Raw genomic sequence first — 15,003 nt, forward strand, 5'->3', positions numbered from 1 at the left:
TTTGCTTTCAAGTTATCCCCACTTGTCTTTAAATGAATGTAAAGCTTCGATAATGAGCATTTTTGTTGTTGTTAGGGCTGGAATTTGATTTTTCTGATTAAATTGGTCCTGCAAAAATTTTCAGAATTTTTACAATATTCGGTATTCCAAAATAGTGTACTTTTAAAATTTTAAGTTCAGCCCAGAACTGTTGATCTGACCAAGAAATATCAGTAGAATTCATAAAAAGATAAATATACTTCTGAACTGAAAAAGCTCTATATTTGTTATGTAGTGAGTGCAGACATCAGTGACATTTAGTACCTCCCAAATACAGCCCAAATCTTTTACAAAGACACAAATTCCTATTTCGGACAACCAAAATAAATTCTGTCATCTACCTGCAAGTCTCACCTAGCAAACATTCTAATGTAAAGGACTGTCAGGAAGGTGCCTCAGATAATTTTGAAGGTAAGTGGCACAGCAGTGGAACAGACAAACCAGCTTGGATACACTGGTCTTTCTCAGGTCCCTTCAAGGGACAGGCTGCTGTAGTTCTCAGTAGTACTCCAGCATTACTTCAAACACTGACCATCTGCCTGGAATTTGTTTTCCTCCACTGAGAGGTGTTTGGCCTAACTTCAAAGTTCCCAATTTTCTGTTTTGGCTGTGCTACAACCTCTAAGCAACTACAACAAATGCATAGCTCATGAAAACCACAGAAGCGTTACTAAATACTAAAAAGTCCTAAAACTAACAGTAAAGCCTCAGCTTAAAATGAGTCATGACTCTCCCTGGCTGCAGGTCTTATACAAACTATTTTGGTGCAGGTAAATCCTTTTGGCAAATCTGCTACAACTGCAATCCGTTTATGCCTATAGAGAAGTACAAAAGGAGAACAATACAAGGCTGCATTAACATTTAATTCTGTTACTCACTTGTCGCTCTGAGTTTTCTCGAAGTGCCTCAAGTGTCTTTTCAAGCTGTGTTTTCTCCTTCATCAAATCCTTACTCAAATTTTGACTGTTCTGCAGACTTTGTTTCTCTTGGCTGATTTCATTCTCTAGTCCTTCAAGCTAGAGGAAAAGAAATAATTTTTTAAAAACCTACTTGAAAATGATCATAGGATTACTCTTAGCTGGGTTGAAGGGAGTCTTATAAAAATAAGTTTAACAAGTTAAAGGAATGAATAACACGAAACCTTCTATTCTCTGAAACAATCTCTTTTAGCAAAAAATTACTTCTAACAGCATTTTCTCTCCTGGTTTAGAAAAAAAATATATCTATAAGCAACTTTTTAATTTAAAAAAAAATGGTCAGATTTTATTAGGATTGGGATATTTCCCCAAGCATCCTTTTAAAAAAGAAAAAATATATATTTCAGTGAGGCTTATGCTGCTACTCAACCTCTCTTTCAATTTAAAAGGGCTGAGCTGAATGTTATTTCATCTTAAACACTTCAAGAGATACTTATGACTTCAATACACAGGTTTGTTTTGTCAAATGGTTACAACTCCGGTAATGTCACTGGACAGCAAAATTGTTTACAGGTGAAAGTCACCAAGTGTGATTTTTCTGTCACATCCAAGTCAAAATTAGTAACTTGGAAGCAACGTACACATTAAACAATCATCTGCTGGAAAGATTATATTCTATTTCAACCCACACTCCACATTTCCCAATGCTAGAGGAGTCCAGACGTAAACCATACTACGAGCAGGGCACAGTATTTCTAGAAAGAAATTATCTAAATTATACCTTAACTTGCTGTTAAAAAATAGTAAGAAATAAACATCACAGAAAGATGGCAGAATAGAATTTGTTATTTCACAGAAGAATTTATTGGTTGCAAGTAGGCAAAGAGCACATCAGTTAAGTCAGAACCTAAAGGGTTTTGCTTAGGATGAGAACACTAATGTTTGACCAGTCTTCCACTTCCCTCTCCCTCCAAAATTAAGATTGTCCTGATCCCTTGCTTAACAGAGCGATGCATCTTTTACGGGGATATTGGTACCTTCGTTGATTTTTTGCAAAGGAGAAGGAACTGGCTCAATCACCTAGGCAGAGATGCAGTCAGACACCCTGTGGGAACCAAATTTATCCACAGACTGTCCAACTGTCTCAGTTGGTCTGTCTGCTAACTCGACACCGAGGGTAGAGTTCCTGTGGTCACTGTGTCTAGCTCATTTTAGTGTGGTGTAGACTCTGTATTAACAGTTTGCTTGAAGAGAAAGCACGTCCAAATAGAAACAGACTATGCACAGAAGATCCATAATAAACATTTCATTCAACTTCACACATTTTGCTGAAGTAGTCACAATGCAGAACAATGTTTTTTAGGATCAGCTGAGAAAAAGGACGTGTTGCCAGACATCTGAAGTTGTAAGAACAGTATCAGACTATTATGAAGACTTACTACTGCTTGTTTCTTAAACCTGTTCCCTTCCTTTGTACTCTCCTAACTGTCTTCCTTGTATTATACAAAATCTCAAAGCAGCACACAGGCTGCTGCTGCAAAAAAGCATATTTTTAAGAAATTAGGAATAGCATGAAAGTATAAAATAGAGATTTTTATTATTATTACCACCTCTTCTTCTATCTTCAACAATAATCTAGTGTCTGACATCGGTATTTCAAAAACTTCAGACATTTCACTCCCCTGTAGTCTCTATTTTTTTTTTTTTTTCCAATTTTTATTCCCTATAATAATCATTGACTGAATTATATGACCTGATATATGATTTGTAGAGTAAAATACTGTAGACCAGCACAGATATATCTGAGTAATTTTCTTCATTCACTTGCTCATCAATTGCCCATCTTCTCTCTTTTCTCAGTAATGCACAACGACATGACCAAATTTTCTGCATAGGTGAATACTGGCTGATATCTCTATGTAAACACACTTTTCCCTGCTTAATAATTACAAAGTTAAAAATAATTTTATCAAGCGTCATAAAATATTCTTATTATTCACTGTCCCTACATTAATACACCGATTTTCTTCCTTAGTGATTTAAGCGCTTTCTGAATAAAGTGATCATGTATTAATGAAAAACAATTAAAAATAGAAAAAAAGATCCTGCAGAAGTTGTATTCTTTTTTACTCTAAGTTTATAAGCACCATAACACTATTTAGACACTAGCAATATTTGCTTTATTCAAAATAATGGCAATTTATAAAGTTACCTGTTAGAAGTAAAACAGCAAGCAACATTAGGCAACTAACACACGATAATTCAAACATACACTGGTGAGTACCTTTTTGTTAAGTCTTTGGTTTTCCTTTTCCATTTTCAGAATCCTTGAACTACTGTCTTCTACAGAACCCACTGTATTTTGTAATTCTTCCACTGTCTTCAGCAAACTTTGGTTTTCCATTTCCAACTTCAGTAATCTGCTTGATGTCAGTTCATTCACTTCATGACCAAGTGATTTCTGTGGCACTATTAAAACACCATTTAAAAAAGTAATTTAAACTTATTATTACCTGGAGTTCTTCACAGACAGACTTTGAATTTTTAGAGTTAGGGGATTTAGAAGCCTATGATGATCCTGCAATGCTTTTCTGTTGAATAGGGCTAGTTAGGATCTATGACCCATTTTCCTTACCCAACAGATAATACTACATACGCATAGAAATAAATGTCCTACACATCCTACAGCTCCTAATCATGACAGAGATTTCCTGCAACTGAACATATCTTCCCGAATTGCCTCAAATCCTTTGTATGCAATCCAGTTATGACCAAGCATTCTATACTGGAAGGGTCAAAATTTTTTCCATAGATGTTTCTGCAAACAACTACTCCGAGAAACCTCAACAAATCTTTAATAATTTTGAGAATAGTAAAGCAAGAAGATTCCCAACCTGTACTACAGAGTATAGATGCTTGAATGGCAACCCATTTTAACTCCACGGTTTTTATGGGTTATACATCTCTGTTTAAGTGAACAAGAATTACAGGAACAGAAATTTTTAATTTAGTGTCCACCTCCATGGATATACATGACTGAGTAAACAAACAAGAACCAACTAATCACAACAAAAAAAGATAACAAACCAAATGAAACAACCCTAAAACTGCCACCTTTCTCCAGAGGACAAAAATCCTGTACTACACAGATCAGGAGCTGTAAATTCCTAATACTGCCCCACTTCTATCTTTAAATTTTTTCACCTTTTAGCAGTTTGCAAGTATTACTATGCTTACCTTCAGAAATTTCAGTAGTCCTATTTATCTGTTCAAGTTCCCAGCCGAGATGCAACGATTCATCCATACTTTGTTTCTGAGCCATTTCTAGAGTCATATTTTCCTCCATGAGTTCTTCAATCTTCTTTCTGTCCATATCACGCTCCTTAAAAATTACGTCAAGTGTAACTTTAGAAAAAGCTATGTCTCAACATGCACCACTTTTTATACTATCAGGTATACCACAGACAAATGCAAAGTGATTTGTTAATGCACAGTGAGACAGGGAAGAAAAACAAAATTATGGAGGACCTAGAACAACAGCATGACAGTGAAGTAAAATATGCAGAGAAGAACTTCTCAACATAACCTATGGATATGACTCCATTTGGTCTTTTTCAAAGTTCACTTCTCTCAGAATATTAGGAAAGAAAAGTACACATAATAAGCACAGCTTTGTAGCACACACAAAAAACAAGCACATACAGAGAAACAAAATTTAATCTTCTCTAGACTACCATAATACTACTATAATACAAAAAGCTGTAACAGGACTAGGTCCACAATGAAAGAGTCTCATCCAACTCTTTCCCAGTCCCTCTCCCAATACATGCTACTTTTACAGAAACTAATTGCAGCTATAAAAATCTCAAAAATTCCAGAAAATAAAAGCAAATAGGGGGTGGCAATCTCTTGACCCTTAAGAAAAACTTATTAAACACAACTACAACAACATACAAAAATAAACACCCACCCACAAAACTGGCAAATCACAATCCTGTATTTTACAATATTTAATTCTGGTGGAAGAAAGAGTTAAAAACAGAAATTATTTTGGGACAAGCATTCTGAAAAATATGTCACTATATTGCTAGAATTTGGAACACAAATTATCTCTTTTATCCAAGTATTTAAGTGACAACAAACCATCTTCAGCTCCAAAAGATTTGATCCCATCCTTCTTACTAGTGAGTCTCTATATGCCTTATCATCATATTTTAGCTATCTTATTAAACACTGTATTGTCTTTGCGATTTTTACCTCCCTAGGCAGAACCAAGACTGCTGTAGGAAAGCCTATGTGAAAAATGTTTAAATTAGGACAGAACTTCCTCTTCTCCCACGCCATTTCAACCACAATGCCTTATTTTATTAAAAGTGCAAATAAACTGCATAGAATATCAGTGGTCTTTTTCATCCTCCATTTACACTTACCATCTCCATATCATGTAATTTAGCTTTTAATTGTAGATTCTCTTTTTCTAACTCATGTAATTTATCCGAACGGGCTCGTGTCCCCTCCAGCTGATCTTCCAACATTGTCTTTGTTTCTAGCAACACTTGATTGTCTTCCTTTAGCTCCTAAGAGAGCAACAACAACAACAATTAACATAGTTTGATGCTACCTGGTTTTAGAAATGCTGAAACATTCTTTTCAAAGCTGTAACAGACACTTTAAAAACAGATTTACAGCAATTTCATATAAATGTAGCTTACAGAAAAATTTACATAACCTGAGAAAAACAAAAAAGAGAGAGAAAAGCACTAAGAATAAATAAGCTGTCAATAATCACAATCGAACAATCTACTGGGTGGCATCCCTGCCTATGGCAGAGGGGTTGCAACTAGATGATCATTAAGGTCTCTCTAACCCAAGCCATTCTATTATTCTATGAAACCATAAATATCTCTGTGATTTGAGATGTAACCTGGAAAGATGCACTGCAAGTGCATGGACTACAACTAAAAGGCTGACTTGAAATGAAAGTTAAAGGTCTGAGGTTTAAAAAAAAAAAAAAAAAAAAAAAAAGCAATAGAAAGTATTTTGCATACCACATATTTGAATTGTGGAATTTATTGCCCTATGATTGCTAAGATGAAAAAGCTTACATGTGTTGAGAAGTTATTTAATTTAAAGAATTTTCTAGGTTGGAAGCGACCTCCAAGATCACCTAGTCCAACCTCTGACCTAACACTAACCAGCCCTCCACTAAAGCATATCACTAAGCTCTACATCTAAACGTCTTTTAAAGACCTCCAGGGATGGGGACTCCACCACTTCCCTGGGCAGCCCATCCCAATGCCTCACAACCCTCTCAGTAAAGAAGTTCTTCCTAACATCCAACCTAAAACTTCCCTGGCACAACTTTAGCCCATTCCCCTCGTCCTGTCACCAGGCACATTGGAGAACAGACCAACCCCCACCTCTCTACAGCCTCCTTTAAGGTACCTGTAGAGAGCAATAAGGTCGCCCCTGAGCCTCCTCTTCTCCAGGCTGAACAAGCCCAGCTCCCTCAGCTGCTCCTCGTAGGACTTGTTCTCCAGGCCCCTCACCAGCTTCGTCGCCCTTCTCTGGACTCGCTCGAGCACCTCCATGTCCTTCTTGTAGTGAGGAGCCCAAAGCTGAACACAGTACTCGAGGTGCGGCCTCACTAGAGCCAAGTACAGGAGGACAATCACCTCCCTAGCCCTGCTGGCCACACCGTTTCTGATACAAGCCAGGATGCTGTTGGCCTTCTTGGCCACCTGAGCACACTGCTGGCTCATATTCAGCCGACTATCCACCAATACTCCCAGGTCCTTCTCTGCCAGGCAGCTTTCCAACCACTCCTCTCCCAGACTGTAGCTCTGCTTGGGGTTTTTGTGCCCCAGGTGCAGGACTCAGCACTTGGCCTTGTTGAACCTCACACAGTTCATCGATAAAGATATGATTGGGGATATTGTATCATACCATGGCTAGACAACAGATCTGTATGTTGAAGATCTGGAGGTTACCACAGATCACAATGTTTTGATCTTGCTTCTTGAGTTTTAAGCAAGGTATGAATTACGACAGAACCCAGAAAACAGAAAAACACACCTCATAAGGCAGAATGCTGTAGGGCAGTAGAGCATAAAGAAGTAGGAGAGAGGACATGTGACATGTCTCAGTCTTCATGTGACATGTCTCAGTCTTCAGAGAAGAAAAAAAGTTGCTATGAAAGGTTGTGGATACTTCACTGCTCAGGTCTTAAAAAACAGATGAATGCCAAGCTTTTGTTTGGAGTGGTAGAGGTATATAAAAAGTATCTAATTTTTTAAAAGCTGGACTGAATGAATTCCTGAGACACCCATCCAACCTTGTGACTCTAAGAATCCACATTAAATGTAAAAATTGCATAAAATAATATTCTGCAACTTTGCATTGTAGTTTAGCCTAGTATCTTGTCTGCTTTTGGATCATTTTTTCCCTAAAGAAAGATCTTCAAACTAGTTATTATTCATACCAATTATTTTTTCCAATAAACATTCATTTCAGGTTCTCCCCACTTTTCTAGGGGTCGTATTCTTTAATACACATCTTGAAATTTCCTTAAAACTTTCATTAGCTTTGACTACCACAAGTAATTGTTTCATTCCCAAATCCTACCATCCTCACATTTGCCCAACAAATTTGCTATTTACAGACAGAATGAATGCCTAATAAAACCCTGCATGTTGATGATTTCTTAATTAATTCAAAACGAATTTAACGATCTCCTGTCTGGTCAGTGCATCTTTTTTAGCGTGCTTATCCATAGAATGTTGTCATTCTATACTCATTTAGTATTTGCTGAGCCACTATTTCTTCAACACTTTATTTAGAAATCTGCCTTGTGTGAGAAGACTTACACAAGAGAAAAGAATTATTATATTTACAGTATATTGTTAATCAACTCCCTCTCTGGCTTCCTCGTCATGTAGTATATATCATAAACTGAGGTTCTCTGATTGGTCTTGCCAGCTTGGAGTTATGGTGAATACTGCTGATTTCAAATGAAACTGCATGGGATTAGACACAGGGGTCTTATGTAAGAATTGTAATTTATGATAAAGACCAATTATTTACATATCCCAGAGTAAGAAGCTATGAAACATTGGGACGTGGAAACAGTATAAGTCATCAAAGTAACTTTAAAAAAGCCACAGGAAACAAAAAATATGGCTATTCAGTATTTTCTGTAATATACCTCCACTCTAGCTTTGTAGAATTCAATATCATGCAGCCTCTCTTTATACCGGCTGACTTCACTTTCAAGCTTGTCGACTCGAATTGCCTTCTCACGAAGAGCATCTAATTCATCTCTGTACACTCTGGCAGAACGGGCCTCTGAGAGTAAATTCATGTTCTAGAAAACATAGAAATTAAAGAAGAGTATTAAACCCCATAAACATTTTCTCCATGCTCATTGATACATGGTTAGACCCTTTACCTCTTCACAATGCTTAAAAGTGTTTAAAATAGCACTGCTGTGGTCACAGAAATATACAAGTACACAATTCTAAAAATCCTTTGAAGATTTTGATAAATTTCACAGACTTGACTGCTGTTATTTTTTAACTACCATTCTGCACATGTACTAGAAATATATAAGCATGGAGTATGCTTTTACTTTAAATGTATTACATTAAGAACTAATATTCGTAATGTATCTTGCATGAAAAAGACTTTCATCACAGCAATTGACTTTTACCACAGCAACTTCATAATTTAAAAAAGTATCAGTATCTCTTGAATACTGACTACAGGCTACTAAAGCAAAGCAGGATTTTAAAAGTCCATAAAAAATTAGGTAAAAAAAAAAAAATCACCTTTGGTAAATAGTGTTATAACAATCAACTTTTATTAAGATTTAATCTTCATAAATCTAAATCTCTGGAATATTTCTCTATGAAAACAGAGAAAAATACTTGAGTGCAGAACTGTTATTTTCTGTAACCATTGTTTACACACATAAACAATAAAGTATGTTACCAAGCTGAGGTTCACTAACATCCCAGTGAGGTCATTTGCTGTACATTATGTACAAATTTTTAATTTTTAATTTAATAATAATTTAATAAATTTTTAATTTGTACATAATTTAGGAATTCAGACACAGAACATTTCTACAAATGTTTTTCTCATTGAAAGGGAGATGACTATTTCTGACTTCCTGTTCAAACCTCAGGTACCTGCATGGAGAAATTCTAATCTCTAGTTGCTCAATAATTAAAGATGAGTATTGACCGTCAACCTGGATGAATATTTATTTGTCAAATAAATGTGAATCGTGCTGTCCCTTATTACCTACACAGATTCAAAGTATAAAGAAAAACAGCCAAAATTTGAGTGGACTGTTTTTAAGAAAAACTACGCACACGTACACTTACAGGATATGGTAGTGGTAAATATCTTGAACATGGAAATTAAAAAAAAAGTTAGAGAAGAAACAGTAACCCAATTCAGAATTTTCTACCAGCATACTAGTCTAAATAAATTTGGAAATTATACAAGCTCATGTTCAGAGTATAAAGACAAAATATATTTTTAAAAAGCATGAAAACTACTTCTTAATACCATATATGATAAAAGAAACAAATAATATTGTTCTGGAAGCGGCAATTTGTTTTAGCCCGCATTTTTTTTTAAAAAACAAACAAACAAACAAAAGATTTACAAAGCCCATACCTCTTGCTGAAGTCTCTTTAGCTCGGCTTCCATCTGTTCAAGTTCTTGTTTACAGTCAAGCAACTGCTCAGTCTTTTCCTCACTAAAAAATACGAAACACAGTTAAACATGACTGCAAAACTTCCTAACTATCACCTTGTTTGAGAACAAGGTATGGGATTAAATAAACAAAGTCTCAGTGAATATTAGTATCTCATGGACATCACGCTTAGGTATGCATTATGCTGCAGGTATTCTCCAGGTTATAGCCTATATCTAATCTTTTTAATTCAGACAGGTTTTCTGTAGTTCTTTAAACTATTCACTATTTCTTACTTATGCAATTATTTTTGTGATAAGGAATATCTTTGTTTAAAAGAAAAAAAAACAGGAGAACACAAATGAGTGTGCACCAGGAGATTCCAGAAGTAAACTCAGAATAACTTCAAAATACGTATTCAAACAGTCCAGATATTTTTCTAGCAGCACCACAGTGACCACCATGCCACAGATGAGGTAAATCAATCCAGTTTTAAAAAGCACTTTTATACTTCTGGTTTTTTTTGTTTGTTTGTAAAGAACTAAGCTTTTCAGGTGTCTTTACTCACTAAAAATAGATATTGCTCAATAACCTGATTTTATGAAAAGCAGCCTCTTTTAGAATGAATTTCAGTTTTATGGAAACAATGCAGTGTTTGGACTCATATTCTTAACTTCCAGCTAATGCTAATTTCTCAATGCTCAGAAAATGAGTTATTTAAACAATGAGTAAATGCAAAAGAAATATTTAATTATCTCAAGGACAGAATAAGTAATGTTCAATATTACAGAAGTAGAAAATACAGAAATACAAAATAAAGAAGTAGAAAAAGGGGAAATAAGAATTTAGTAAATTGAAATATATAATACAATCTAGAAGTATCCCTGTCAAAAAAAAAAAAAAACAACAACACTTGTTTTAAACAAAACTGAAACAATCTGGCTTGGAAAAATAAGTCAATCTCACAGTGAATGACCTTTTTGCAACCACGCATTATTTCAAAAAGGTCTTTGACAGCCTATAGGTATGCAGAGGTTCATCTATATATAGCTCACTGACTGCAACATCAGTGTCCACAGCAGTTATCAAAGGTCTTCCTCTACACAGGTGTTCAGAAACAATAAAGAAATATAAATGCATTCCGTATTACCTTAGGTTATTATAGCTTCACTATTAACATTCATGGTCCAATATTATTGTTTTATATCAAAAACCACAGGACTTAATACAGAAAATTAGCTGTGTTAACTTCTAATTCTGGAATTTCTAGACCACAAGCCTCAAATCACTCCATGCATCCAAACATTGTATATGGCATCACAAAAAAAACTAATCTCTCCAGATTTTTTGTATGAAATTGTATTAGCTACAGTGCATATTAAACCAGATAGGAAGGATCACGGCCAAAATGATGTTACAAGTAAATTTTAAGCTGACTATTTTTCAACTCTGGAATGAACCTATTTTTAAATGTATCAACAACACTTAATAGCAAATGCTACAGACAGAATTTAATTTACCAAAGTCTAGTATTTTAAATGTACTGCTACACATAAAGGAAATTTATTTACGAATTGAATTCAAATAGAGTGCAAAATGTGAAACGTTCCGAGCCATCACTGTTGCCCTAATTGCATGCTTCAGCTACAGACTAGAGAGGATTGTACTAAATTATACAGAACATACCAGTGTTCACTGTTTAGGCTATCTATTAACTGTCAATCAAACTAATAACAGCAATTTTTTCACTAATTTTCTTGGTGCAGCTGTTTATAGAATATCCTGGGCGGGCTCATTTCAGTAGACACATAATAATACAGACATCAGGGGGAAAGAAAAAAAGCTATATCTTTTTGTCCTCTATTCTTCATAAAAACCAAGATGTAGTGGGGGAAGGGGATTCTCTGAGTAAATCAGCCAGATACTTCATCCAGCCAGCTAGAGATTATCTGATCAACCAACTGATAAGGGCAGACTGATGAGCTGGTAATTTTAACTTATGTTACTTTCAACTCTTAATTTTACCTGTCTTGTCTCCCCACTAGATGCACTGGATTAAAAATCTCTAATTAGGCTGTTTCCATTCTATATAAGTTACTTACATACACATTAAGTTTCTTTAAATTTAGCTTCTGTAATTTTAAGTTTAAACTGCACCTTTCATTCTAGAAAAAAAAAATATATTACATATTGCTATATGGAAAATCAAATTCTCCCACTCTCCCACTATTGTTTTTCTCTTTAACTCTTCCCAATAGCTCAGGTTTGTTCCTAGATTCTAAGGACCCTGAATCTGCTGTCTTCGTAAAACAGAAAGAATAAGAAGGTTTTAATTAGAATACGAAAACAAGGAAACAGATCTTTGTTACCGTGAGACTGATTTTTCTCAGTACTTGGACTAGGCGAAGGAAGGTGTAACCCCTTGGCTAAAGGGTCACCACCAGAGGGAGAAGGCAGCACTCCCTAACTGGATGAACCTAGCACGCTGGAAACTAAGAAACTCTACCTAACCCCACCTAAAACATTTACTCACATTGCAATTTATATCCTCCATTGCCATAAATAACCACTTCCTGACACTGAACTCAAAGCTTGTTCTACTGTTTAGGTCTGCAGTGGGTAAAGAGGTTTAGTGGAATTAGATTTGCTTCATTTAATTTGTAGAGTGGCATGCCAGACCCAAGTAAGGAACATTTATTGAGAGGCATAAAAAAAAAATGGGTTGTGCAGACAACCACAGAAAAAGTCTTCCACACAGAAAGAAATGAAGAGAGTAGGGACTGGAAATTACTCTAATGAGTGATTTTTTACTATCTGCAACAAATTAAAATGTTTTGTAAAACATGAATGAATCAGGTGAGTATTTCTTACTATTTTTCCAAAAACAAACAGGTAACTTATTTATGCTGCAAATAAGCAGCATAAACACTACAAACACTACAGCACCATCTCCTTTTAAGTATGATGTTTTTGCTACTATTCCTTGAGCAATCAAGGACACAGCTCTTACTTTCAGTTCTTACTTGCCTGCCCCCTAAAATATCCTTGCAAAAATACTCTCTTAAAAAACATATATGCGTACAGGTACATTAAAGCCACAGTCAAACACACATTACTGACCCAGAAGAACAGAGGAGGCACACAGAACTTGCCTCTCAAACAGTAGGGACACTACGTCTAAAAAAAAGCAATACCGCATTAGATTAGTTGTGCATTGTTAAGATGCACTCAGATGAAAAGCTGCGTTTGTCACAGTGGTCCACAAAAAAAGCTTACATGCTAGAAATACACATTGTGGGGTGCAAGAACTTAAAAAGGCATTCTAAACCATAATTTAACATTTGAAAAAATGAAGAATTTATTTGTAGAGCATTACTGTTGCATGACAGAAGCATTTTAAAACTACAACTCTCAACACGCATCTGTACCCTGCATATACTCACAGCTCTTGTCTAAGCCTTCTTATCTTTGCTTTGGCATCTGCTAGCTCTACTGACAGGTGCTGCCTGCTTTCGGTGCGTTTCATGCCAGGAGATCCACAAGGTGACTGTGCTGCTGATGCATGAGGTAGAAAACGGAGGGAGTCCCGTTCTTCTGAGAGTTCTATGATAGTCTAATAAAGTAAAATATTAATAGAAAAATATGAGTTCTGCAATAGAAGAAGTTAGAAGTCCTACATACACCTCTGTACCTAAAGCAAGTCTTATATAGTCACAGCTATTCAACGCTAAGTTTGGGGTATTCTTAAACTAATCAAATTTGGACTTAAGCCCACAAAAATTATCAGTGCCCAGAATGGACTGGGCAATGAAATAGCATGTATTCCTTGAAAAAATACCAATCTCTAAATAAAGAATAAACATAAAGAAACTGGTGTTATTCAGTGAGCACCAGCATCCTTGCCAGCTGAATAAAGCATCAGACATATAGGAGTATTCCTATTTGATCATATAAATAAAGGTGTTATCCTAAAATGAAAATCTCTTCTACAGTAAAGCTACGGGTAGGGTTTTGAGCAACCTGGTTTAGTAGGAGGTGTTCCTGCCTACGGCGGGGGGTTGGAATTAGATGGTCTTTAAGGTAAGTTTCAATCCAAACCATTATGTGATTCTATGATTCTGTTTCTCCTTTGCTTTGCTAAAAAGGATTACCACACATCCTCTCCCCTTGTTTTTAAGTTTCTGTTTTACTGTGAACTGGACAAAATTGGTAACTGTCACAGAAGTACTTGGAGTAATTACAACATTAACATATACCCATGCTACCTACTGTGAGGCAAATCTGAGACCCTGAAGATGAATCATAACTTGTACTTTTTTAAAAAAAATACAGTTCAATTTCTTGATTCTCACACTGTACAATGACCACTTCATGATAAGCTTGTGAAACCTCCCCTCCTAGTATGGATTCTGCTCCAGTTCACTCCAAGTTGTATGACACAGTAACACAACAGGCATCTCTCAGTGACTGGCATGCAAACAGATAGGTTACGGATTCATGGAGTCTTCAGCTGCTACAACTCTGGATTTTCTGTTTATAACCACACGTGAATGTTATTTGAAGGTGTCTCAAACTGTTTATCTGACAAAGATCATCTGCTACTATCTCTTCTAGTCTGTCACAGCATTCAACAGCCAGTATGCATGCACACTGTAACCACCTGCAACAACTTTTTGGCAGTACGGAGCCCTCATTTAAATACACTAATGGAGTATACATTGATTTATTAGTTCTAAAAATAGTAGCTTTATCATTTTCTAAGTCATTTTTTGTATTTCACTTAAGCAATAAAGCACATCTGTACCTCTGAGTGCTTATCTCTTTCATCTATAAGTCTTTTCAAATGTAATGCCATGTTTTTCAAGAGAGGTTCAACATATTCTTGTGTCAATACAATGACCTCCATCCACTGCAGATCAAACACATTTTCTTGATTATGAGTTACCTGCACAAAACAAAGTGGAAGAGAAAAAGCATCCTCTTTAAAACTCTATGGGTTAAATTCCCAGACAAGGTATGGAAAAAAATATTTATGAAGCTATTCCATTACATTCAGTTTATCTACATGAAAGATGAAAGCAGTAATCGTACTTCTGGCAAAACAAAAAAGCAAAAGGTGACTATAACATACTGCATACATGAGATTAGAATTATTATATCATTAGAATTATTATTAGAACAAATGCAATTAACCTGCTCACAACACAGTATTCTACCGCTAAAAAATAGAAAAGCACAAAAATGACTATATACCTCTTGAATATGGGCTGCAACAGCTGCTCTTGTGTCAAAATCCAGACACTGGATACTTTCAATGAATTCTTCTTTTTTCTGACACTAAAA

At 35.6% G+C, this 15,003-nt stretch overlaps 1 protein-coding gene across 15 annotated transcripts in view; it reads right to left on the reverse strand.

Moving 5' to 3' along the window:
• The window catches only part of CCDC88A (coiled-coil domain containing 88A), an 85,165-nt gene that overhangs the window by 38,257 nt on the left and 31,905 nt on the right, over nt 1-15,003 (reverse strand). For all 15 annotated transcript variants that reach the window (XM_084514076.1, XM_084514075.1, XM_084514086.1 and 12 more), the window contains 9 exons: nt 14,914-14,997; nt 14,465-14,605; nt 13,104-13,273; nt 9,642-9,723; nt 8,161-8,319; nt 5,387-5,533; nt 4,194-4,338; nt 3,241-3,425; nt 918-1,055 (listed from right to left, as the gene is read on the reverse strand). In XM_084514076.1, the coding sequence (XP_084370202.1) occupies nt 918-1,055; nt 3,241-3,425; nt 4,194-4,338; nt 5,387-5,533; nt 8,161-8,319; nt 9,642-9,723; nt 13,104-13,273; nt 14,465-14,605; nt 14,914-14,997 (1,251 nt within the window). The remainder of the gene's footprint in view (nt 1-917; nt 1,056-3,240; nt 3,426-4,193; nt 4,339-5,386; nt 5,534-8,160; nt 8,320-9,641; nt 9,724-13,103; nt 13,274-14,464; nt 14,606-14,913; nt 14,998-15,003) is intronic.

Source organism: Aythya ferina (assembly GCF_964211825.1).
Source record: "Aythya ferina genome assembly, chromosome: 3".
Classification (NCBI taxonomy): domain Eukaryota; kingdom Metazoa; phylum Chordata; class Aves; order Anseriformes; family Anatidae; genus Aythya; species Aythya ferina.